Here is a 25,742-nt window from a genome sequence, read left to right on the forward strand (position 1 = left end):
CAGATTGCAGTTATTGGAAAAACAGGGAATGATCAACAGTGTCAAATGCTGATGAGAGGTCAAGGAGGAGAAGGATGGTGTATTTTCCTTCAGCCTTGGCGAACATGAGGGCATTGATGGATTTTGGTGAGGGCAGTCTCGGTGGAGTGGGCTGTCTGAAATCCTGATTATAGGGGGTCAAATAGGGAGTTGGAGCCAAGGTAATGGGTCATGTATTGGTGGACTAGACACTCCAGGAGTTTAGATGCAATAGGGAGGAGGGAGATGGGGCGGTAGCTGGATGGGAGTGAGGGGTTAAGTGAGGGTTTTTTTTAGTAGGGGAAGTACAGTGGCCTGTTTAAAGTCAGAGGGGAAGGTGCCTGTGGAGAGGGAGAGGTTAAGCAGAAAGGTGAGGAATGGAGCCAGAGCAGGGACTTGTGGACAGAGTTGGACGACACAGGGTCTAGGGGGCTGGAGGTGGCAGGAGAAGAGGCTAGGAGGTGGCTGACTTGATCCTCTGTGACAGGAGTGAAGGCGGTGGGTGGTGTGTGGGAGAGGTATGTCGGGGGGGGGGAAGAAGTGATGGAGTGGCTGCAGGAGGTTTCTTGTCGGATGCTGGCTATTTTGTCAGTAAAGTGGGTGGACAGATCAGTGGCCGAGAGGGCGGAGGTGGGGTTAAGAAGGGAGTTGAAGGTGGCAAAGAGGTGCCAAGAGTTAGAGGCTTAGGATCTGATCAGGGCAGCAAAATAATTTTTTTGGCATCAGTTAATGCAGAATAGAACAGCTGCAGGTTGGCCTTGTACTCCAATAAGTCAGAGTTGAGGCTTACAAATTTATTTCCTTTTGATCAATTCATATTGACTGGCTGTCCTGCTGATCCTCTGCCTCTAATACTTTTAGCCCTACACTCTGAACAAGCATGTAAATCAGATTTTTCTGACTGAAGTCTAACTTAGCTATATGCTTGTTTCAAGTTTGTGATTTAGCAACTGGTAAGGTTTAAAAGAAAATAAATATGGCATCCTCCATATCCCTTTGACTTCAGTTGTCCTTTAACCTCCCTGGCGGTCTATTAAAACCGCCAGGGGGCAGCACAGCACTTAAGATAGTCACAGATAGTCGCTGTGCAGCGGCATCCCCCCACCCCCTAAGATCGCCTCCGGCGATCAGCACAAACAGAAAATCCCGTTCAGAACGGGAGAGGCGAATCGGAGCGGAAAGTACACGCAGCTAGCAAAGTGCTAGCTGCGTGTACAAAAAAATTATGCAAATCGGCCCAGCAGGGCCTGAGAAATCCTCCTGCGCGCATAGCCGGACCTCACCGCCAGGGAGGTTAATAGGTTTTAGCAGACTGGAATGCCCCATGTAGGGGAGGAATCCATCATCCAATTGAATGAGGATCATGTTGGGCAATAAGTAACCCATATATGGCCATTTTTTTGCTTTTATTTACTGGAGCGGATAACAAGCACCATGTTCTACACATGGCCTGCAGAAAGCACATGCTTTAATTTTCCAGTGGAGAAGAATTTTTCTTTCTAGGTCTTATAAAGCACCATCCTGTGTCTACAAGGGTTTATTAGGAAGTGTTGTCCTTTCAGCCGCGGGGTGCACACAAAAGAACTTTTGGGCCAGTGCATGAAAAAAAACAATGATTATTTTGTTTTTTCACAAGAATATTTTAATTTTCCCTTCCATTGTACAATGAGCTGTCTGTCCTTGCCATCACAGTGCTCATAACTCATCTAACATTAGATAGATGAAGATTTCTTCCCATTAGACAGGTTTATAAATTGTTAAAGTCGCTTTGTCATATGATTGACCATTGGTAGCATACTCTATGTACTATTGCGCTCGCATTTGTGAACACTCTATGTTGCATGCTGATTTCTGTCCGCTTCTTGTGTTTCCACGTTAGCTGTAATTGAATGTGGTCTAAAAGTACAGGTAGTTCCCAGTGAATGAATGAGATAGGTACTGTAGGTTCGTTCTTAACCTGAATCGGTTAGAACACTGTGCCATCTCTGTCTCCTGTACCCACTCTATACCCCCTGTGCCTCCAGTGTTACCTATGTTCCCCCATGCCTTCAGTGTCCCCCTCTGTGCCACTCAAGTCAGCAAATGCGACGTCACAAGGCCAATTCCCAAAAGATTTTACGCTGAAATCAATCGTGAATTGGCCTGCGGTGTATGGGCAGGCAAGATCTCTCTCTGATCAGATTCGATCAGAGAAAGATCTGTCTCTTGGTCAAATCTGCCTATCATCGCTGGAAATAGCCGACTTACCAGCTATTTCCAGCCGCTTCAGGGCTGATCTTTAATGTATTTGTGCTGTGAAAATTATGGTTTAGTGCCATCACACTTAGTACAGTTGAAGTAGAGTAATGTGACTTGTATATGACAGGACAGCCCATAGCTGAATTTGGATTAATAAAATACAGTATTTTTCGCCGTATAAGACGCACTTTTTCTTCCCCAAAATTTTTGGGGAAAAGTGGGTGCGTCTTATCCGGCGAAGGTACAGATTTTGGGATGCAGAGGTGCGCAGGAAAGCGGTATATACATTACCTGCTCCTGCCGCTGCGCTCCTGGCTCCAGTCCTGCTTCGCGATCCTCTTCTGCCATCCACCGATGCCTGCTGCTACAGCCACCGCGCTCCTGGCTCCAGTCTTGCTTCACGATCCTCTTCTGCCATCCACCGATGCCTGCTGCTACAGCTGCCATGATCCTGGCTCCAGTCCTGCTTCGCGATCCTCTTCTCCCATCTACCGCTGTTGCAGCCACCGAACATCGCTGGCTGGTGAGTCCTAATAAGCCGCGCAAGGATTACGCAATCAGTACACGTGCGCCAGGGTCATGCATGTGTGACTCCGGCGCACGTGTGCTGATTGCGTAATCACCGTGCGGCTAATTGGGACTCACCGGCAAGCGATGTTCGGCGGCTGTAGCAGCAGTAGATGGGAGAAGAGGATCGCGAAGCAGGACTGGAGCCAGGATCATGGCAGCAGGAGCAGGTACCGTATATACTGTATTTACGCTGCTGGCACAGGGGGATATGGACAGGGGGACATGGCCGGCACACCGGGACACGGACGGCACAGGGGGACACTGACAGGGGGGCATGGCTGGCAGGAGGACACTGACAGGGGGACATGGCTGGCACAGGGGGACACTGACAGGGGGACATGGCTGGCACAGGGACACTGACAGGGGGACATGGCTGGCACAGGGACACTGACAGGGGGACATGGCTGGCACAGGGACACTGACAGGGGGGCATGGCTGGTAGAGGGACACTGACAGGGGGACATGGCTGGCACAGGGACACTGACAGGGGGACATGGCTGGCACAGGGACACTGACAGGGGGGCATGGCTGGCACAGGGACACTGACAGGGGGGCATGGCTGGCACAGGGACACTGACAGGGGGGCATGGCTGGCACAGGGACACTGACAGGGGGGCATGGCTGGCAGGAGGACACTGACAGGGGGACATGGCTGGCACAGGGACACTGACAGGGGGACATGGCTGGCACAGGGACACTGACAGGGTGCATGGCTGGCACAGGGACACTGACAGGGGGGCATGGCTGGCACAGGGACACTGACAGGGGGGCATGGCTGGCACAGGGACACTGACAGGGGGGCATGGCTGGCACAGGGACACTGACAGGGGGGCATGGCTGGCAGAGGAACACTGACAGGGGGACATGGCTGGCAGAGGAACACTGACATAGGGACATGGCTGGCACAGGGACACTGACAGGGGGACATGGCTGGCACAGGGACACTGACAGGGGGACATGGCTGGCACAGGGGGAGACTGACAGGGGGACATGGCTGCCACAGGGGGACATGGCTGGCACAGAAGGGCATGGTTGGCACAGAAGGGCATGGTTGGCACAGGACATTACAGGCACAGGGGGAAACAGCAGGCAGAGGGGGACACAGGAACAGCCAATCCCTACACTGACCACATAGGGGAACACAGGCAGGCAACATGGGAATAGGCAATCATTACACTGTCCCCTTATGTGGTCAGTGTAATAGTATGTAGAGTAACTGGGGGGTGAAAAGTCCTTAAGACGTCCCTGCATCATAGACACACCAAGGTTTAGTTTTTTCTTTTTTTCCTGATTTTTGCCTTCTAAATCTGGGTGCGTCTTATATGCCAGAGCGTCTTATACGGCGAAAAATACGGTAACTATTACGCCAAGGTAAACCAGATTTCTTTCAAACGGTATGGGTGTGGTGATCACAACCTATTGATTTTCTTGCACTGGAACTCCATTTCTTTTCTGCTATCGGTGAGGAGCAGGTAACCCCACACTTTATTGAACACGGACACTCATGGGGTTAAAAACAGTGCAATTCGTGCTTGTGGCTGACAGATGGGCGCCTGAGCTCCCTGACAAGTGCAGTTCATGTGTCTGTCTGAGGGAGGCCTTAGATATATAGAACAAGACAGCCTGAAGTGAAAGACAGCTTAATACAAATCTGGTATAAAGAAGTACTGGTATTCTATAACTGGTTAGCTAAAGGTATTTTCCAAGTTATGGCTACTGTCATACGGACACGTTGTGCATCATACATTATAACTGCATAGTAAATGTGATGCAATTATGTGGTCATGGTACATTCAAATTGGTGTGTTAGCAGTTCGATGGAATCCTTTGGATAAATGTGAGGTATGCTGTGCGGTACTGGACAATGTGCGCATTTAAGGCTCATTTCCACTAACTGCAAATTCATATCGCAATGTTCCGCAATGACTCTGCAATCAATGCATATCAATGGAGTAGTTTCCATTGAATGCGGTTGAGCCATTGCGGAGCAATACAGTGAGCTGCGGGAGAAAATATGGATTGCAGTAGTGACAGAGCGGTTGTCTGCAATATGGAAAGCAGGAGGCAGAAAGCACCCGGTTAGTGGAAACCGGATCTTACAGTTGTAGTAAAGCATACTTTTCACAAACTGTGTGATTCACTGCAGTGTTGGGAAGCTGGGATGTGAAAACATCTTTTGTGAGAAAACCCAAAACAGGTTAGGGTGCATTGATACTATAACAGGTGCACAGCAGAATAATTATGCATATCAACGGATTGCCCATTAAATTTTTTTGGGCCTGTTCACAGCTCTGTGTTATAACAGATCATATCATTTTGTAGTTATGTGTTAATGCGTGTGTATAACGTGCCCTGTGTCCAGTGCAGTTCACGCACATTATAATGCAGTGTTCTGCAGCACACACACTGTGAATTCCACCATAATAAGTTAGAGCAGCCTTTCTCAACCTTTCAACCCTGGAGGAACCCTGCAAATAGCTTTTGGATCTCAAGGAACCCCTGCAAACAATTTTTTGAACTCGAGGAACCCCCACACTTATTTTGCAGGAGGCATGATCTTTAAAAGTATGTGTGGCTGTTTATTTCACTACCCCTATTACACTGCCACTCATTATACTGCCTCCTAAGCCCCTAATTTAGTGCTTCTTGTTACAGTACCACCTATTATAGTGGTTGAGAAAGCCTGAGTTAGATGTCTTCCTTCCTTGTTTCCAGATTCCATCTTTTCCCATACTTTTTCACAATTTCCTTCCCACCCAGGGCTGGTTCTAGACTTTTTGCTGCCTGAGGCAAACTTGTGAAGATGCGCCCCCTCCAATTTGGAATGATCGCACAGCACCCGACATTTTTCATCCTCAGTACAGGTAGGTAGGTAGCCAGGTATATGGGCCCCTGTATAGGGTAGCCAGGTATAGTTGCCCCCAGTACAGATAGCATAGTTGCCCCAGTATAGTTGACTCCAGTATAGCTAGTTAGTTAGCACACATGTGGAAGAAGGTTCTCTGGTCAGATGAGACCAAAATGGAACTTTTTGAAAAAAATACTAAGGCTATCATTCATAAGTGTGTTCGGTAAAGAAAATCAGTGCAGGAAAACACCGCATTCGGTATTTTAGACTTCTGTGTGCTCATCCATAAAAATGTTTACAGTTGTGATAGCAGTGCGGTGATTTCCCAAACTAGGCTGGGTCTAGGCTGTCGGTAGGCTGGCGTAACAGAAGCTGCCTGAGTCCCTCCGTGCGCTGCTCTCACTGCTGCTGCTTGGGAGGTCTGTCTCCATTGACTTAGCTATAATATGCATGCTTATCGCTACTTCCAAGGGAGTGGTATTCCCCGTCCTCACACCGCTTGCTCTTATCTTTTATCAGAGGCGTAGCAATAGGGGTTGCAGAGGTTGCGACCGCATCGGGGCCCTTGGGCCAGAGGGGCCCTCCCTCAACTACAGTATTAGCTCTCTATTGGTCCTGTGCTCATAATAATCACTTCTATAGATACTTTGAATAGTGGTAATCATTAACACACTGTTTCCCATCCCCTTCTTGCACCTCTGACACTGTAGTTGCCATTGGCAGGTTTTGGTGCGCTGAATCAATTGTTATGTATAGAGTGCTTGGGGGGCCCCAATGTAAAACTTGCACCGGGGGCCCACAGCTCCTTAGCTACGCCCCTGTCTTTTATTATTTCAAGAAATGATCAATTTTTTCATTTAGGTACAACTGCCTCATACTTATTAGTCACTGAGTAACCTCCACTTTTTGCACTTGTTTCCTCTTACTTTCCCTGCACTAGTTTTAATAAATATAATCTGCTGTGTGCAACACAAGGTGTACATCAATGAAACAATTTTGATTGTACAATTTTACTAATCCTATGTAGTAGATCGGTAATTTTAGCAAATAGACTTGAAAAAGTTCAGTAGTCCCTCATATTAGAAACTGTAAGACTGTACAATCACGTTAGTATAATTAGAAAAGTACTAGTTTGAAAATAAGCAGTGACATAGAAGTTACACATTGAACAGAGTTCCAGTTTAATAACACATTGTAAATATGCGTACGAATATACTTGTACTATAAGCACATAAGCTGCACCATGCAGGGCAATAGAAACACACAGATATCCGCAGCCATAACTCGCTGCTGGGCGTACAGTACGTGTGCAGCACTACATGCAGCTGGCACAACTCCCGCAGCGCGGCCCCTGCTACACACACCGGTAGCGGACTACACATATCCCCTCCATCCATACAACACAGCCTCATCCTCCGCTGCCTGTAGTCCGGGTGCTACGGCCCCCACCCAGATCATTCCGCACAGTCTCCGGGAGAAGACGCCTCACACTTGTACAGTCCGGCCTCTCCTCTACATCCGGGGACTATATGTGCTCATACACACAATCCTATCTGTGTGTGGCAGAAGCTGCTTCTGGTCACTGCAAGCTGCGTTCTCTTTTACCCAATTGAGGTTTTTTTTACCTGACTGCGATACGTCTTCGGCCCGTGGTTTTGGGGGTCGGCCCCGCGGCATTGGGCTCGGATTATTTTTTCTTTCAGGATAATGTCGCCTCTTCCTCTTTTTTCACAACGGCGGCGGAAGCAGCACTGGGAGGAGAAGGAAGAAGACGCGTCCGCGGCGGAGGAAGCACGGTGGGGCGGGGTTTTGGTGATGACGTTAGCGATCAGTATTGAACCTGTTGCGATTATGTTCATTTTCCCAGTAGGGGTCCTGTGTGGCGCTGGCTGGGTTGTTCTGGCTGCACATGGAACTGATGGTCGTGCATTCAAACACAGGCTGGAGTACTCGCTCGCTGTGACAGCGCTGGTTGATCCATTCGCAATGCGAGTTGGGAGTTGTAGTCCCTTTCAGTGCATACATGGTGTTTATGAGCAGTTTTAAAAATGTCTAGTAGCTAGCGAGCTGTTATAAACCCAGGCTATGATTACTTGTTACTTTTTGTTTTAAAGTTTTAGGTAAAACATTTTCTTTACAATACTTTATTAAGGATTTTGCGTTTTATTGCAGACTGTCACATACATTTTCAATTTCTTGTCTGCGTTTCTTCATTGTGGGCGCCATTGACTGTGTGCATTGAAACCATCTTTCTCTGCTGATGACAAACTGGCATCTATTCACAATAAATGTGCAGGGGCAAACGCAGGATTTTTAAGGGGGGGGGGGGGGTTCCTGAAAGGTCCAGAAGCACGTATGTCCCGAGTGCTTCCGAATACAGGTGGCTCCATACTGCCCATGCACAAAAGTGCGCTGGCGTGTTACGGAGCTGCCTATCTTTGGAAGTACTCAAGGACACTAGTGTTTCTGAGGGCTTCTGGTAGCAGCAAATGTGAATGGGGTACAGCGCTGGAACAACTCCCCAAGAGAGGAACAGGAGATAGACTTAGTTTGGACAATTCAGTGGAATATGCTACATAGTTTCACATAGCGCAAGCGATACCCATATGATGCAGGGATATATGCATCTGCGGAAGATGTCGGCGCTACATAAATACTAAATAATAATATTTTGCCTCACCAGGATTGCACTTTTATTTAGCTTTCCTGTAAGACAAGAACACACAGTCAGCTCTAGGGGAAGAGGGAAACAAAGGTGAATGAGGGAGGGCTGGTGCACACCAAGAGTGCTTCTGAGCGTTTTTCAAATCAACAGTGATTTGAAAAGCGCTTGGCTAATGTTACCCTATGTGGGTGTTCCCACAGCAGCGTTGTGACTTTTTCAAAATCGCAGGTATACTGCATGTAGCATGTTTTTGAGCAATTCATTCAAAAATCGCTCTGAAAATCACTTCACAAAATCACACTCACAAATTGCTAGCGATTGCTATTGTCATTTTGGCGTGCACTAGCCCAGAGAGAGGAGTGGAGAAATTGAGAATAGCCTGAGATGGAGCAGAGAACTTATCTGTATTGAAGTCCCACATCACACAGGCTACTTGCCTGTAATCGGACTCCTGTCCCTGTCAGTCTCTCACACAAGTCAGAAAGAAGCCCTCCTGGAGTCTAGGGACTGTCAAAAACTTTTCAGCTTGTTATCCACACCTTATCCACACATGCAGTCGTTATAACAATGGGGAGAGACCAGACAGATGTTTGCCCACAGACCCTGAGTCCAGGCAAGCTCTGCATCATGCTGTGCATATTTACCAGCTTGCCTGCACTCTAATTTCATCATGTCTGACACTTCTGTGCTGTGGAGAGTCCAGGACTCCATAATCAACATTCTCTCACTGCAGGCTGCATCTTCTTGTGAGGGTTGTGAGGGAAGCTCGGCTGCCTCTCTCATTCTATTAGCTGGAGGGAGGCACCAGAAGTAAGAAGGGAGGGAGAATGAGGCTGTTTATATTATGCAGGCTTCCCTGGCTGAATACACAGCTCAGTGCAGTGGGGAGGTTCCAGACACCCGGAATAGCCCCCTGAGTTCGCCAGTGATGTGCGGTAAATTTTGGTTAAAGGCACCCCTCAGCAAAAATAACTATCGAAATGCTGTTCTGACCCTTATTCAGCAGCACCCCCAAAAGGATTAGGATGCATGCCGAGGCACCCCTGGCAAGTGCTCGAGGCACCCCAGGGTGCCACGGCACCCAGTTTGAGAACCCCTGCGTTAAACAGTTGTTAGAATTGCAGAAAATATTGGTTTCCGTGAAAAAATTCTAAAGTTCAGCAAACACTGCTCAAAAGGCTGTAGACTACATGTAACTGAGTGTAAAGTAGAGATTAGTGATGGATCGTTCGCGAACGAGCCGACTCTTTGCTGTGAACGACAAGAGCCGGTTCTCAGTTTTGAAAGAACCGATGGCTCAGCCGCCCCACACAGCTCTGATTTGCTGTGTAATAAAGGGCGCTGAGGCATGCTGGGAGATGTAGTCCTCCACTTGCAGCTTGTAGAAGTGTGGGGCAGAGCAGTAGCAGGAGGGATTGCCCCAGTCAGAGAAGCAGTGTGGAGTTGTCATGGAGACGGGGGCGGGGCTTTTACTCCGATTCTGAGTGGTGTCTAGTGATATTTAATGAAGAGCCGATTCAGAGCCGGCTCTTTAATGGGAGCCGATTCAGTAGAGCCGATTCTCCGAGAAGAGCCGGAATTCCCATCACTAGTAGAGATGAGAAGTCCTGATCTTTTCAATGATTCGGATGATTCGAATTGGATCATTGAAAAGATCCAGATCTCGAATCATTTTACTAGGGAAGCATTGAAATGACTATCAGGACAGGACTTTCCCTGCAGTGGACAGAGAAGGGAAGGGGGTGGACGGACAGAGAAGCTGAGAAGATGGACAGAGGGCAGGGAGTGGACAGAGCAGGGAGGAGGTGGACGAAGAGGGGTGAGCAGAGAGCAGAAATGTTTTGCACACATTACCCACATGTTGCAATCATATGCTTTAAATATGTTTCCCTTATATGTTTATCTGTATACTTTGATTGCAAACGTCTCACAGTGAAAGAAAGCATTCCAAAATGTGTCCTTTTCTCACCTCCAACACTCATCATACATTTAGGGAGAAGATAAGTGCAGCTGTTTAGAGCAGAGTGCAGGAGTATCATATTGCACTGCAATCACAGTGCCTGCCCTGTCATTCTAGCCCAGCACGCTGTCTGCAAAGTTACTGAGCTGTGCTTCTGAGCCAAACGTTTCCCATTTGTTCACTATGCACTACAACGGAACAGACAGCCTAAAATGAGCAGCACATTCCAGCCAGTACGTGTGCTCTACACATATCTGGCAGTGGCACCCATGTCCCTTCTCTCATCTACCTGTCCCTCCAACTGAGCGATCCATCTCTGCTCTGCTTCCAGGACGCCCGCTGAGAGGGGGGTGCCGCTCTTGGCTCCACCCCTTTGTGAATCCAATCGTTCATTTTGATGATCCGGATGATTAGACTCACAAAAGAGATTCGGATCAAAGATCCGAATCGTTCATGATCCGGACAACACTAGTGTAAAGTGAAAAAATGGCGCCGGGTACTTACAGATGATAAAAAAATTGGTAATTAAAGATTAAATAATGCTTTCTTTTTCCATTATGAATTTAATTTTTTACTGAATTTACTTCTAAAATAACACATTTTTACCATGTTTCCACACTTTTTTTTACCGCACTTTTTCTCCAGTTGGTCATTTCAGGCAGAAAACATTGTAAATGTAGACATGGTTATGTTCAGTCTAATTTTCCACGTGCAGTAACTGCGGTGTGGTTATAAAAATCATCCGACTCCTCCGTTTATGAAATCTCTGATTCCAGGTACCCAAAATAGCTCCTACTCCTTAGGCTAGGTTTCCATTTGTGCGAAAACGGGCCGATTCCCTGGCCACGAATTCGGATGGAATTTGGCAGCATATAGAAGTCTATGAAAAGCTTCCAAATTCGTGACTGGGGAAAAATTTGAGGCCCTGCAGCAAACATTTGGTTCTTTTCCATTAGCCGGGCGCATCCACTAGGTGGCGATAAAACTCCACCAGAGTTACATCTTTTCCTACTATCCATGGCGGCCTGGAGGGGGAATAGTAATTAACGCCACCTGGTGGTTGTGCCCAGCTAACGGAATATTACCAAAAATTCTTGGGTCGCTGTCCGAATCCCATAGCCGCGCATAGCGCGGCTAAAGGGATTCGCTGCGAGAGGCGAGCAGCTGTGACGGCATCGCGTCCCGCACGATGCATGCCACGCACAAGTGGAAACGAGCCCTTAGTCTAATACTTACCAGGGCTGTGAATTTGGTATTAAAATTATCCGACTCCTCAGTTTATGAAACCTGACTACAGGTACCCAAAATTGCTCCAACTCCACAGCCCTGGAATAGAGGCCTTTGAATTTGGAAGCTAATGATTTACTTACATGATCAGCCGATTCCCAAAGCTAGATGAAAAGAAATAACAATAATATTTATATAGCGCTTTTCTCCCGGGGGACACAAAGCGATGTGACCCTGCATTATGCAGTCTCAAAGGCTTGGGAAAAGAGGTGAGTTTTTAGCCTTTTTTTTAAAAGCTGTCCAGAGAAGGAGCCTCTCGTACTGATTGTGGAAGTGAGTTCCATAGAGTAGGGGCTGCGTAGGAAAAGGCCCGAGCACCAAATGTTAAGTGTATCCTGCGAATAACCAGCTTCATCTTGTTGGCAGAGCGGAGGGTGCGTGGAGGGGCATAAAGTTCCAAAAGATCCGCTATGTATTTGGGTCCCATGTGGTGTAGAGCCTTGAATGTCAGCAGGCATATCTTAAAATTGATTCTCAATTTTACTGGAAACCAGTGAAGAGTTTGCAGTACTGGGGTGATGTGTGAGCTGCGGGGGGCATTGGCTAGGAGTCTGGCTGCAGCATTCTGTACTAGCTGTAAGGGGCGCAGAACCTTATCTGTAGATCCGATGAACAGGGCGTTGCAGTAGTCTAGGCGGGAGGATACAAATGCATGAACCAGGGCAGGTAGGTCTTCAGCTGGGATAAGGTGGTTGATTTTCGCTATATTTCTTAGATGGAAGAAGGAAGACTTGACGACAGCTGATACCTGCTGTCTGAGTTTTAGATTTCCATCCAGGATCACCCCAAGGTTTCGCACAGTTTCTTTATACTGTACAGTATCTCCCCCAATTGCTAGATTGAGGTCGTAAGCGTTTTGAACTTTATCCATCATGTGTGGACCACCTACCACCAACACCTCTGTTTTGTCAGAGTTCAGCCTCAGCCAGCTGGTGTTTATCCAATTTTGTAAATCCACTAGACACGCATTTATGGGTGCTGATGGGTCTTGGGTGCCAGGCTTGAAGGACAGATACAGTTGTGTGTCATCTGCATAACAATGGTATCCTAGGCCATAGTTCTGGATTATTTTGCCCAGTGGGAGCATGTAGACTGGAAAGAGTAATGGTGATAGTACAGAACCCTGTGGGACTCCATAGGCAAGGGGCACTGGATTAGAGTAGTGTGTGCCCAGACATACTTGCTGTGTCCTGCCAGATAGGAAGGTCTGAAACCAGCTAAGAACAGTACCCCTTAGGCCACAGTAATTCTTCAGTCGCTGGATTAGTATTTCATGATCCACAGTATCAAATGCTGCTGACAAGTCAAGGAGAATCAGAATTGATCAATCACCCTTGTCCCTTGCAGTAAGTAGATCATTCATTACTCGGACTAATGCCGTTTCAGTGCTGTGCCTTTTCCTGAATCCTGACTGAAAGGTATCAAAGATGTTGTTATCTGTAAGCCTGGCTTCTAGCTGGTTGGCGACTGCTTTCTCAATAACTTTTGATAGGAATGGTAAGTTCGCCACAGGTCTGTAGTTGGTTACAGAATCAGGATCTAGTGATGGTTTCTTCAAGAGGGGTTTTATGATTGCTTTCTTTAGTTCTTTTGGGAAAAGTCCACTTTGCAAGGAGCACTGAGTGATTTTGTGAAGTGCTGGCCTGATCAGCTCTGGGCACTGCATTAAGGATCCAGTTGGGCCAGGATCCAGGTCGCAGGTAATGGGGCGGAGACTGAGAATTCCAAAATCTTCTTCACTCAGAGTGTGAAAGACTTGCCATGGTGGTACGGTAGTAGGCATATGCAAAGTCCAGTGGTCAGTTGATGGTGTTGGTGTAATGCTGGCACGGATGGTAGACACCTTGTTTGTGAAGAAGGCAGAGAATTCTTCACACCTTTCCCTGGAGAATGTGGTTGGGGCTTTTAGGCAGGAAGGACTGCAGAGTGATTCCACTGTGTGGAAGAAAGGAGCAGCTCTGTTGTTGGCTGTAGATATTTTGTGCGAGATAAAGTCTGATTTTTTCTTGGTTATTGCTTGTTAGTATTGTCTGAGGTGTTGAACTAGGCTAGATTTGTGCTCCTCAGATCCTGATTTATGCCACTGTCTTTCTAGTCTGCGCCCTTTCTTTTTTAGATCCATGATGGTTTTGTCAAACCAATTAGCTTTCTGCTTTCTGGTTGCTGATTTGGTGCGTCATGGGGCAATACTGTCAAGTGTTTCATATATTGTGTTGTTGTACTGGGTTACTAGAGTGTTTGGGTCCATTTGACTGTGGAGCAGATTTGTAAAATCCAGGTTGGCAGTTATCCTCTCCGGTGTTAATTTACTCAGGGGACGGGTTTTGATTGTTTCTTTAGGGAGCTGCTTGATAGGGTGATGTTCAATAGCAAACTGTATTATGTGATGGTCTGACCACACCACTGGGGTTACTGTTATGTTACTAATGTCCATTTCAAGGTTGAACAGTAAGTCTAGAAATATTAGAACATGGAATTTTCGGTTGGAGATCATAGAATAGTAGGCGGCACCTGGAACGCCCGTTTTACACAAGTAGCTGCAGGTGGTGAATCCACAAATTGCTCTAGTACACCTGCCAGGAGAAACAGACTATTTGGGTCCGAGTGGCACCTGGCAAATTCATAATAAAATACAGACTATAGCTGGTAATTTAGAAATCCAGCAAAGGACCAGCACCACAGCAGTGTATTATAGCTCAAATACTTTAACGAGACATCAAAAGAAGCAACTTCTTTTGATGTCTCATTAAAGTATTTGAGCTACAATGCACTGCTGTTGTGCCGGTCCTTTGCTGGATTTCTATTGTTACGACCCCTTTGCTACTGGGGTGGGACCTTGGCACACACTTATTTTTGATCTTGCATTGGTGCTCCTGGATCTATTTTTGCATATAGCTGGAAATTTGGGCATGAGGACACCAACAAAAGTAGCAGTGACAGTAGTCTGCTACAGTGGTTTGCAAAAGTATTCGGCCCCCTTGAAGTTTTCCACATTTTGTCATATTACTGCCTCAAACATGAATCAATTTTATTGGAATTCCATGTGACAGACCAATACAAAGTAGTGTACACGTGAGAAGTGGAACAAAAAACATTTATGATTCCAAACATTTAAAAAAAAAAAAATAACTGCAAAGTGGTGTGTGCGTAATTATTCAGCCCCCTGAGTCAATACTTTGTAGAACCACCTTTTGCTGCAATTACAGCTGCCAGTCTTTTAGGGTATGTCTCTACCAGCTTTGCACATCTAGAGACTGAAATCCTTGCCCATTGTTCTTTGCAAAAGAGCTCCAGCTCAGTCAGATTAGATGAACAGCAGTTTTCACATCTTGCCACAGATTCTTGATTAGATTTAGATCTGGACTTTGACTGGGCCATTTTAACACATGGATATGTTTTGTTTTAAACCATTCCATTGTTGCCCTGGCTTTATGTTTAGGGTCGTTGTCCTGCGGGAAGGTGAACCTCCGCCCCAGTCTCAAGTCTTTTGCAGACTCCAAGAGGTTTTTTCCAAGATTGCCCTGTACTTGGCTCCATCCATCTTCCCATCAATTCTGACCAGCTTCCCTGCCCCTGCTGAAGAGAAGCACCCCCAGAGCATGATGCTGCCACCACCATATTTGACAGTGGGGATTGAGTGTTCAGAGTGATGTGCAGTGTAAGGCCTGGTTCACATTAGCGTTCGCTGTCCGGATTCGCCTGATCGGATCCGGACCGTATACTGTACAAACGGAACGTACGTTCCGCATAGCAATGCAAAGTCTATGCGGACGTTCACATGCAGCCGTTCCGTACAGAACGGAGCCGGATCAGATCCGGACTCCGGACACTTTTCCAACATGCGCTGTTTTTCGGGTCCGGATCAACCAGGCCACGCACCAGGACCGGAGCCTGACTGCACCATCCGGAAATAGAAACCAATGGGAAACGGAAAGCACAGAACACACTGGCTACAAACACCTGACGTTCTACCCCACTTCCTATGCGTATTCTAGTGGCCATTTTGGATGGAGACACATGGGCCAAGCATTTCTGGAGTGGAGCAGCATGCTGGAGCTGTTTGGCAGTATGTCGGAGGTGGAGGTTAGGCCTAAACAGCGGAGGACCTGATTCTACAGGTGCACCTTCTGCTGACCTCCCAGACCCCAACAATTATATAGTTTTATTTATAACTTTTACCAAACGGATCCGGATCGCAGCCGTATACATACCTGATGCAACCAGACCGGATCCGATCCGGTCCGTTTGGCACAGAAACGCAAGTGTGAACGGGGCCTTAGTTTTCCACCACACATCGTTTTGCATTTTGGCCAAAAAGTTACATTTTGGTCTCATCTGACCCGAGCACCTTCTTCCACATGTTTGCTGTGTCCCCCACATGGCTTGTGGCAAACTGCAAACGGGACTTCTTATGCTTTTCTATTAACAATGGCTTTCTTCTTGCCACTCTTCCATAAAGGCCAACTTTGTGCAGTGCACGACTAATAGTTGTCCTATGGATAGATTCCCCCACCTGAGCTGTAGATCTCTGCGGCTCATCCAGAGTCACCATGGGCCTCTTGACTGCATTTCTGATCAGCGCTCTCCTTGTTCGGCCTGTGAGTTTAGGTGGACGGCCTTGTCTTGGTAGGTTTACAGTTGTGCCATACTCCTTCCATTAGTAGCCAACTCTGGTGCAAAATAGTAGTAATTGTAGTATATCGGTAAAATTATGCCTGTCAGGTCACAAAATCTAATGTAATCACAACTCGCTGGAAAGCGCTTGGTATAGGTATGTGGGAGGGGCCTTTCTTATGGAGACACATTTGAGTGCAGCCACGCTCAGAAATGACACGAGATGCTTTTTGGTACCATTTTGCGCGTTGTCTGTCACACATGGGGTCACGGACACTCCTCTTGAGCTGCATGAAATTTTAGCAGGAAGGCGTTCGGTTGTCAGCAGACTGGTGGATAAACTGTGTGCGCTAGTGTCTGTATGCACTTTAAAGCGGACCCAAACCAAACATTTTTTTAATACAAAATATTTAGTTGCACCACTCTGACACATACAAAGATAAATAAACACTCCTTCAAGCCTATAAGCATTTCAGTGCATGCTTTTCGCCCTTCTCCTTTCATAACTAGGGTTATACAGGTGGCAGCCATTCCGTATGAGCTTAGTAGGAGGTTTTAGATCATGGGTGTGTTTGTCATCAGCTACCCTCCCTCACAGGGGTGTTGTCTATGTGAAATCTCACACAAGCTGAGATCACCTCCCCAGTGACATCATCAGTAGCAGCCTGTATTTTGTTTTTGTTTTTTAATCTCCTCCACCAGTCTGCCAGATTCTGTCCCGGCAATATGAAAGAAAGGGAGGGGTTCCTCCAGAAAATGTAAAATATGTTATTTGTCATGATGCAGCTGAAAAAAAGGCTGCTATTTATTATAATTTAGAAAATTTTATTTCTGAAATGTTGTATTTTTAATTTGGGTCCACTTTAACCATGATATTCTGCAGTTGCAACATTCATGGGTTTGCCTGGGTGGTGTTTTTTGCAGTGATTGTGAATATCAACCTGGCTGATTAGGCCAGATTACAGCTATTCATGTAGGAGATCACAGCATTGTGTTTTTATTATTCCAACACATCTTCATTGATCCATGGAGGGTTCCTAGCGGACTGCACCACCTTTTTACTTTTGTGTGGTGTGACGTTTATGAGCCTTTAAAGGGATGGTCCAAGCAAAATAGAAAAATGAGTTTAACTTACCTGGGGCTTCTACCAGCCCCATGCAGCCATCCTGTGCCCTCGTAGTCACTGCTGCTCCAGTCCCCCGCTGGCAGCATTCCGACCTCGGATTGCGTACATTTTTACGCATTCCTGCTAGTGCAGAAACATTAACACATACATTTTTACGCGTTAGTGGTTTAATGCGTAAATTTTTAACCACTAACGAGTAAAAATGTATATGTTAATCTTCCTGCACTAGCGGGAATGTGTAAAAATGTACGCAATGCGGCCCGCCGACCTCCGAGGTCAGAATGCTGCCAGCGGGGGACTGGAGCAGCAGTGAGTGACTACGACATTTTATACATACTTGGGGCTTCCTCCAGCCCCATGCGCACGGATTGCTCCCACGCTGCTGTCCTCCGCTTCCTGCAGCTCCTGTATCAGGTCCCATAACTTCCTTCAGTCGCGGCCAGTTGCTGGAGAGATACGTGAAGAGCGCACTTCCTCTTGCACAGACTGGCCACGACTAGAGGAAGTTACAGGACCCGGTACCTGAGCTGCAGGCAGCGGAGGACGGTGGTGTGGAAGCGATCCGTGCGGATGGGGCTGAAGGAAGCCCCAGGTATGTATAAAACGGTAAGTATTATTCATCTGTGGTTTCCTTTAAAGGGAACCATAGACGAAGCACCCTCATGTATTTTCCCATATATATCAGTGGGAACATTAGAGAAAACACCTACCCTACTCTGTTTCATTCTGCACTGCACAGCTTGCTTCTAATCAGTCTTGATAAAATCCCCGACTGAGGTTTCAGTCTGGCTTTGCTCAGGAATATTTATAGCTCGGTCTGTGTTCTCTCGTGTCTTTTCAAGTCCAAGCCTGCCCCCTGCTGGCTCTGCTCAGGAATCATTATAGCGGAGTCATTATAGTAAAGCCAGACTAAATGCTCAGTCCGTGATTTTATCAGGTCTGATCAGAAACAAGCTGTGCAGTGCAGAATGAAACAGAAAGCATGGTAGGTGTTTTCTCTAATGTTCCCACTGATCTATATGGTAAAATACATGAGGGTGCTTCGTCTCTGGTTCACTTTAAATCTGTGGAAAATTTAGCAGGCATGTGACTGCTGTTCCTAGAATGTCAGGGCTAGAGTGGCACTTTAACTGCCCAAGACATTTTTGGAACAGTAATCAATATTTTTATGTTTACATTGGTTTAGTCTTTGAACATTAGATAGAACATATCAACACTTACATGTAAAATTTACTTGAGGCGTCAAACGTTAAAAAAATCATCACTTAACTAAGAAAGGGGGCCTCTGGATCCTAGAAAGGCTTCCTACGCCATCCTATGGTCCCCCGTAGCCGAGCGTGGACCCCCAGAAGATTACCGACAAGGGCTTGTCTGTAGTCATATCGGGATCACTCTTCTCTTCAGGCACGAGTGTGGCTGTACTGCGCATGCGCGAGCCGGAGTGAACTGAAGCTGCTCGTGCTACTGTGCAGGTTCGGCCGTGCTTGTGCGGGTGCAACATAGCTGCGCTCGTGTCAGAAGAACAGCGCGGTACCGATGCTTCAGGAGGGTCCAGGTGAGCAGTGTGGGACCAGAGGGCAGTGTGGGAAGCCTCTGGAGGATCCAGAGGCTCCTCTCTTAACTCATTTGCAGTTTCAAATGAAATTTTTAAAGCTGCTGTGCATTCTAAACCTCTGCTGGCAAATCTTGTTTGGCTTCCTAGTGCAGGTGGCAGGGAGCAGTTATAGTTCCCTGTTCCAGACAGCTTCTTCTCTTTCTCCATCAGTGGCTCTGAACTTCTAACAAGTTTTCTGGGTCCCAATCACATGATATGATATGTGGTCGGGATCCAGGAGACTGTGTCAGCATTACAGCACCACCCAGTGATGGAAGAGGGGTAATGGAAGAGATTCTGACTCTCCCATCACCCTCTTCCACCACCGGGTGGTGCTGTAACACTGACACAATCTCCTGGATCATGATCACATGTCATATCATGTGATCAGAACCGAGAATGCATGTCCGGATTACATTGCCGCTGCAAGGAGTAAGAAGAAGCCGGTCCAGACAGGTAACCTTTTTTTTTTTTTAAAACAAATGCAGCGGATACATGTGGTAAGAGAGCACATTACAGATAAAGCATACTGCAATGCCTGGCAGATCTCCTTCAGCTGCTATGCCCTAATCTACCACAACCTTCACCCTACGTGGTGGGTCCCCGCTTGAACGGGAGATGAGGAAACACATGCGCGGCTTCGGTTACACCCAGGCCTTGGAGGTGCAAGGTATAGCAGCTGAGGCCAAGAAAGCCAGAGTGCCACCAGAACAAACAAGACTATGTAGCTGGGTGATTAAAAAAAATAGGCTACGCAGATCACCACAGGCGTTATGGACAAGGAAGCAAGATTGCCCACAGCAACAAGACACACTGGTTGCTCAGGACGACCGCAGTCCTGAGCTTCTGACTGAGTAAGGAATAGACAGACAGAAGGATTGTTTGCCTAACAATAGCAAATATTTACACTGATACAGACAAGACAAACAGGAGCTAATAGCAACCGCTGCTACAGTCACGTCCACAGGAATAGAGCTAGCAGGATAACCACCAGTCACCAACGTGGTGAAGGAAGTTTCCCACTAGCAGGATGGTAAGACTTCACTTACCCCCGCGGGTGCAGTGAACGTCCAGGCAGGCAAGGTAATACAAAGCAAAGCAATACAAAATACAACTATTACAGCATGGACCCAGCAACAACTCGGGTAAGCTATGTCAAGCAAGGTCTGGAATGAGAGACAGGCTTTTATATGGACATCGGCCAATGGGAACAGATATGCAAATTCCCACACAGCTGAATGGTAATCATGCAATCCTGTGCTACACTGATTGAAGGCTGTAAGCTGTGTGTGAATAGAAGAGATTCTTATTACAAATGCATGCATGTAAGAAATCCACAGCTGCCTGACTGCAGTTAAACTGCAGCAAGCCATAGGCGGATTCATGACATCATCCTGGGATACTCTATACTACAGTGTGATTGCAAATACCAAAGATTCTCATGGCAATTGCAAACAAAACCAAGCAACCAAATGCAGGTAGAGAAATCAAAACGGCTCGGCAGCAGCTCCGCTGCAACTGGCAGGAGGGATCCTTACACAGGGCCGGCCTTAGGTTTTACAGCGCCCTGAGCATAACCAGATTTTGCCCCCCCATTTCATCCTCTTTGCGTGTGAGCGCACCACACACACACGCTAATGAGGGGGGGGGGGGGTGGTATCTGCTGCCTAAATACACTAGAAGGGGATCTGCGACTGCAAGACCAGTAGCCTATATACACTAAAGGGGGAATCTGCCTACATCTACAAGACTAGTAGCCTATATACACTAAGGGGGGGGGGTCTACCATAGGTAGGTGCCCCTTAGTATAGGTTAGATAGGTAGCTGCCCCCAGTATAGATTAGATAGGTAGCTGCCCCCAGTATAGGTTAGATAGGTAGCTGCCCCCAGTATAGATTAGATAGGTTGCTGCTCCCAGTATACATTAGATAGGTTGCTGCCCCCAGTATAGATTAGATAGGTAGCTTCCCCCAGTATATATTAGATAGGTAGCTGCCCCCAGTATAGATTAGATAGGTAGCTGCCCCCCCTCCAGTATAGGTTAGATAGGTAGGTGCCCCCAGTATAGATTAGATAGGTAGCTGCCCCCCCCCCCCCCTCCCAGTATAGATTAGATAGGTTGCTGCCCCCAGTATAGATTAGATCGGTAGCTGCCCCCAGTATAGATTAGATAGGTAGCAGCCCCCCAGTATAGGTTAGATAGGTAGGTGCCCCCAGTATAGATTAGATAGGTAGCTGCCCCCCCCAGTATAGGTTAGATAGGTAGGTGCCCCCAGTATAGATTAGATAGGTAGCTGCCCCACAGTATAGGTTAGATAGGTAGGTGCCCCCAGTATTGTCTAGATAGGTAGTTCCCCCAGTATAGATTAGATAGGTAGCTGCACCCCCCCCCCCTCCCAGTATAGGTTAGATAGGTAGCTGCCCCCAGTATAGATTAGATAGGTAGCTGCCCCCCAGTATAGATTAGATAGGTAGCTGCCCCCCAGTATAGGTTAGATAGGTAGGTGCCCCCAGTATTGGCTAGATAGGTAGCTGCCCCCAGTATAGGTTAGATAGGTAGCTACCCCCCACCCCCCAGTATAGGTTAGATAGGTAGCTGCCCCCAGTATATATTAGATAGGTTGCTGCTCCCAGTATAGATTAGATAGGTTGCTGCCCCCAGTATAGATTAGATAGGTAGCTGCCCCCCAGTATAGGTTAGATAGGTAGGTGCCCCCAGTATAGATTAGATAGGTAGCTGCCCCCCCCCCCCCCAGTATAGGTTAGATAGGTAGCTGCCCCCCAGTATAGGTTAGATAGGTAGGTGCCCCCAGTATTGGCTAGATAGGTAGCTCCCCCAGTATAGATTAGATAGGTAGCTGCCCCCAGTATAGATTAGATAGGTAGCTGCCCCCAGTATAGATTAGATAGGTAGGTGCCCCCAGTATAGGTTAGATAGGTAGGTGCCCCCAGTATTGGCTAGATAGGTAGCTGCCCCCAGTATAGATTAGATAGGTAGGTGCCCCCCAGTATAGGTTAGATAGGTAGGTGCCCCCAGTATTGGCTAGATAGGTAGCTGCCCCCAGTATTGGCTAGATAGGTAGCTGCCCCCAGTATAGATTAGATAGGTAGCTGCCCCCCCCTCATAGTGGAGGGGGAGCCGCAGGGGGGGGCAGCCTGACCTCTCCCTCCCTTCCTCTCCGGGCCACCCTCCGTGCCCCCCCCCTCCGATGCAGACTGCAGAGAGAACAACTCACCTCCCTGGTTCCGATCGCCGGCGCCTCTCACTTGCCGCTGGTCTCCTCTTCTACATTGTCACTGATGCACACTAAACTTCCTGTTAAGCAGTCTGCATTGGAGGGGGGAGCACGGAGGGTGGCTCGGAGAGGAAGGGAGGGAGAGGTTGGGCTGCCCTCCCCGCGGCTCCCCCTCTATCACGGGTATGTTTGCCAACTTTGCCCCCCATCACCCCCATCAGTGGCACCAGGGGGCGGAGCGAGACGGACCCAGCCGGGGCCGCAGCTTCCGCATTAAAACACAGGCGGCAGGAGCGCCCCCTGGAAGCCGGCGCCCTAAGCGATCGCATCGGTCGCTCAGGTCAAAGGCCAGCCCTGTCCTTACACATACATCATATTCATACCCTGCATTGGTGTGTAATAGGAATTGAATTAATTAGAAGTTATTAGAGCGGTTCTTCCATCAGTCCCAGACAAGGTGAAACCTCTTTAATGCGCCTCGGTGCGTATAGACCAGTTTTTTTATGAGGTGGGGTGCTGTCTAGCATTTTATCCAGCTAGGTAATGTAGGCGGCATGGTCGCAAGCCACCTGCACACCACCTCCTGATGTCCCATAAACAGCACCTCAGTGAGGAAGGTCTTAAGAGAACCTTCCATACCTTCATCTTGAATGACACCAAGGATGCATATAATTGGGTCAGAGTTCATGGGGCAACCCATTGTGTCGTTTAAGAACTTAGTAATTTGTGTCACAGTAGCCCATAACTACAGGACAGTTCCAGTTGAGATGGAAAAAGGAGGGTGAGGGAGATTGGCATTTGGGGCAGTTGTCTGAGATTTGCGGGTTGTATTTAACAATTCTGCTAGGTGTCAGGTAAGCCTAATGACCAGACCGGTAACTTTAAAAGCTCCCTGCTGCCCACTCTGCATACCCTGCCAGGCTGGGGAAGGCACAGTGGCAGGAAAAATTTTGGCCATGCAGACAAAGTTTTACTTTATTTGGCTGCTAAAGGGTTAAGTAATCGTTCCAGTGCAGGGTCCCTCTTCATCTTCTGGCAAGCACTTTATAGAAATGGTAAGATTGTATCATTAGCACTTTTAAAGCTGTAATGCCTGGTACACACAAGTAAGTCCATGGGAACCTTTAAAGGAAACCTGAACTGAGTAAAATGTAAAATAAACACATGATGTACCTGCAAATATTACATACTTACTTTGCCGTCAGTTCCTCTCAGGAGCTCATCGTTTTCTTCTTACAATGATCTCTTCCAGCATGACAAGATTTTCTCAGAACTGAAATATATCGGTTGATGACAGTTATATATCAGTTGTTATCAGTTATAGCTGAAAGGACAACTGATGTGAAACGTAATGTCCATGTTTCCCTATGGCTCAAGTGGGTAATATTACAGTTTAACAGTGTGCTGACCCAGAAGCTCTTACAGGGTCGTTGCCATTTTTAAAATGGAAGACAGAATTCTAATGATCACAGTGGACAAACGGAGGATGCAGGAGAGGAGAAAGAGATTTAGGAGTAGAACACATGAGAGGTAAGTATGACCTATATTTTGACTTAATTCTCAGTTCAGATTTGTTTTAAGGCAGTTGATCAATTTCTTTAAAGTATCAGCCAGTGACCAAAAAATGATCACTCCAATGCAGAATTCACTTGAGTGGGCATTATTTTGGTCTGATCTTTCGTTCATTGAGGGGTGAATATTGATTTGTGTGTATCAGTATAGAAAACCTCTCAGCTGAAGCTTCATTAAGAGACGTTTGTGTTCTCATAGTCAGAATCCAGCACTCCCCAGACACTTTTATTGTTAAATAAGAACAATAACAGTGGTTGTGGGGTGCCTTAGGCACAATACATAAATGTCATTCCTGGTGTAAAAATGTATTTTCTTTCTTTATTGAACCTGCCAAAAAATGTAAATAAAAAGTTAGAATGAATGCCCCATTTTTTGCTTTATCTTCACTGATGTGGGTTTACAACAGGTACTCTGAGGACACAAAACACTAATTTTTCTTAAAGGACACCATATCTTAATTGGTCCCACATAGTGTTGGGCGAACATCTAGATGTTCGGGCCGAACAGGCCGAACATGGCCGCGATGTTCGGGTGTTCGACCCGAACTCCGAACATAATGGAAGTCAATGGGGACCCGAACTTTTGTGGTTTGTAAAGCCTCCTTACATGCTACATACCCCAAATTTACAGGGTATGTGCACCTTGGGAGTGGGTACAAGAGGAAAAAAAATTTAGCAAAAAGAGCTTATAGTTTTTGAGAAAATCGATTTTAAAGTTTCAAAGGGAAAACTGTCTTTTAAATGCGGGAAATGTCTGTTTTCTTTGCACAGGTAACATGCTTTTTGTCGGCATGCAGTCATAAATGTAATACATATAAGAGGTTCCAGGAAAAGGGACCGGTAATGCTAACCCAGCAGCAGCACACGTGATGGAACAGGAGGAGGGTGGCGCAGGAGGAGAAGGCCACGCTTTGAGACACAACAACCCAGGCCTTGCATGAGGACAAGAAGCGTGCGGATAGCATGCTTTGTACCACCATGCAGTCATAAATGTAATAAAGATAAGTGGTTCAATAAACAGGGACCACGCGGCAACGCTAACCCAGCAGCAGCACACGTGATGGAACAGGAGGAGGCGCAGGAGGAGAAGGCCACGCTTTGTGAGACACAACAACCCAGGCCTTGCATGAGGACAAAAAGCGTGCGGATAGCATGCTTTGTACCGCCATGTAGTCATAAATGTAATAAAGATAAGAGGTTCAATAAACAGGGACCACGCGGCAACGCTAACCCAGCAGCAGCAGCAGCACACGTGATGGAACAGGAGGAGGCGCAGGAGGAGAAGGCCACGCTTTGTGAGACACAACAACCCAGGCCTTGCATGAGGACAAAAAGCGTGCGGATAGCATGCTTTGTACCGCCATGTAGTCATAAATGTAATAAAGATAAGAGGTTCCATAAACAGGGACCGGCAACGGTAACCCAGCAGCAGCAGCAGCAGCAGCAGCACACGTGATGGAACAGGAGGAGGCGCAGGAGGTAGACGGCCACGCTTTGTGAGACACAACAACCCAGGCCTTGCATGAGGACAAAAAGCGTGCGGATAGCATGCTTTGTACCGCCATGTAGTCATAAATGTAATAAAGATAAGAGGTTCCATAAACAGGGACCGGCAACGGTAACCCAGCAGCAGCAGCAGCACACGTGATGGAACAGGAGGAGGCGCAGGAGGAGAAGGCCACGCTTTGTGAGACACAACAACCCAGGCCTTGCATGAGGACAAAAAGCGTGCGGATAGCATGCTTTGTACCGCCATGTAGTCATAAATGTAATAAAGATAAGAGGTTCCATAAACAGGGACCGGCAACGGTAACCCAGCAGCAGCAGCAGCAGCAGCAGCACACGTGATGGAACAGGATGAGGCGCAGGAGGAGAAAGCCACGCTTTGTGAGACACAACAACCCAGGCCTTGCATGAGGACAAAAAGCGTGCGGATATAGCAGCAATGCTTTTTGCCGCCATGCAGTCATAAATGTAATACAGATGAGAGGTTCAATAAACAGGGACCGGAAACG

General features: G+C 47.2%; 1 protein-coding gene across 8 annotated transcripts in view; it reads right to left on the minus strand.

The window, feature by feature from the left end:
• The window catches only part of ZNF236 (zinc finger protein 236), a 255,861-nt gene extending 232,447 nt beyond the window's left edge, over positions 1-23,414 (minus strand). For 3 of the 8 annotated variants that reach the window (XM_068237055.1, XM_068237062.1, XM_068237054.1), the window contains exon 1: positions 7,300-7,632. In XM_068237055.1, coding sequence (XP_068093156.1) covers positions 7,300-7,351 — 52 coding nt within the window. In that variant the 5' untranslated portion in view covers positions 7,352-7,632. Of the gene's footprint in view, positions 1-6,882; positions 6,905-6,939; positions 7,011-7,038; positions 7,160-7,299; positions 7,634-23,350 lie in introns of those variants that run through there. The other 5 variants (XM_068237058.1, XM_068237059.1, XM_068237060.1 and 2 more) reach the window with 5 other exon arrangements.
• Positions 23,415-25,742: the final 2,328 nt, after the last annotated feature.

This window comes from Hyperolius riggenbachi, chromosome 5 (assembly GCF_040937935.1).
Source record: "Hyperolius riggenbachi isolate aHypRig1 chromosome 5, aHypRig1.pri, whole genome shotgun sequence".
Taxonomy (NCBI): domain Eukaryota; kingdom Metazoa; phylum Chordata; class Amphibia; order Anura; family Hyperoliidae; genus Hyperolius; species Hyperolius riggenbachi.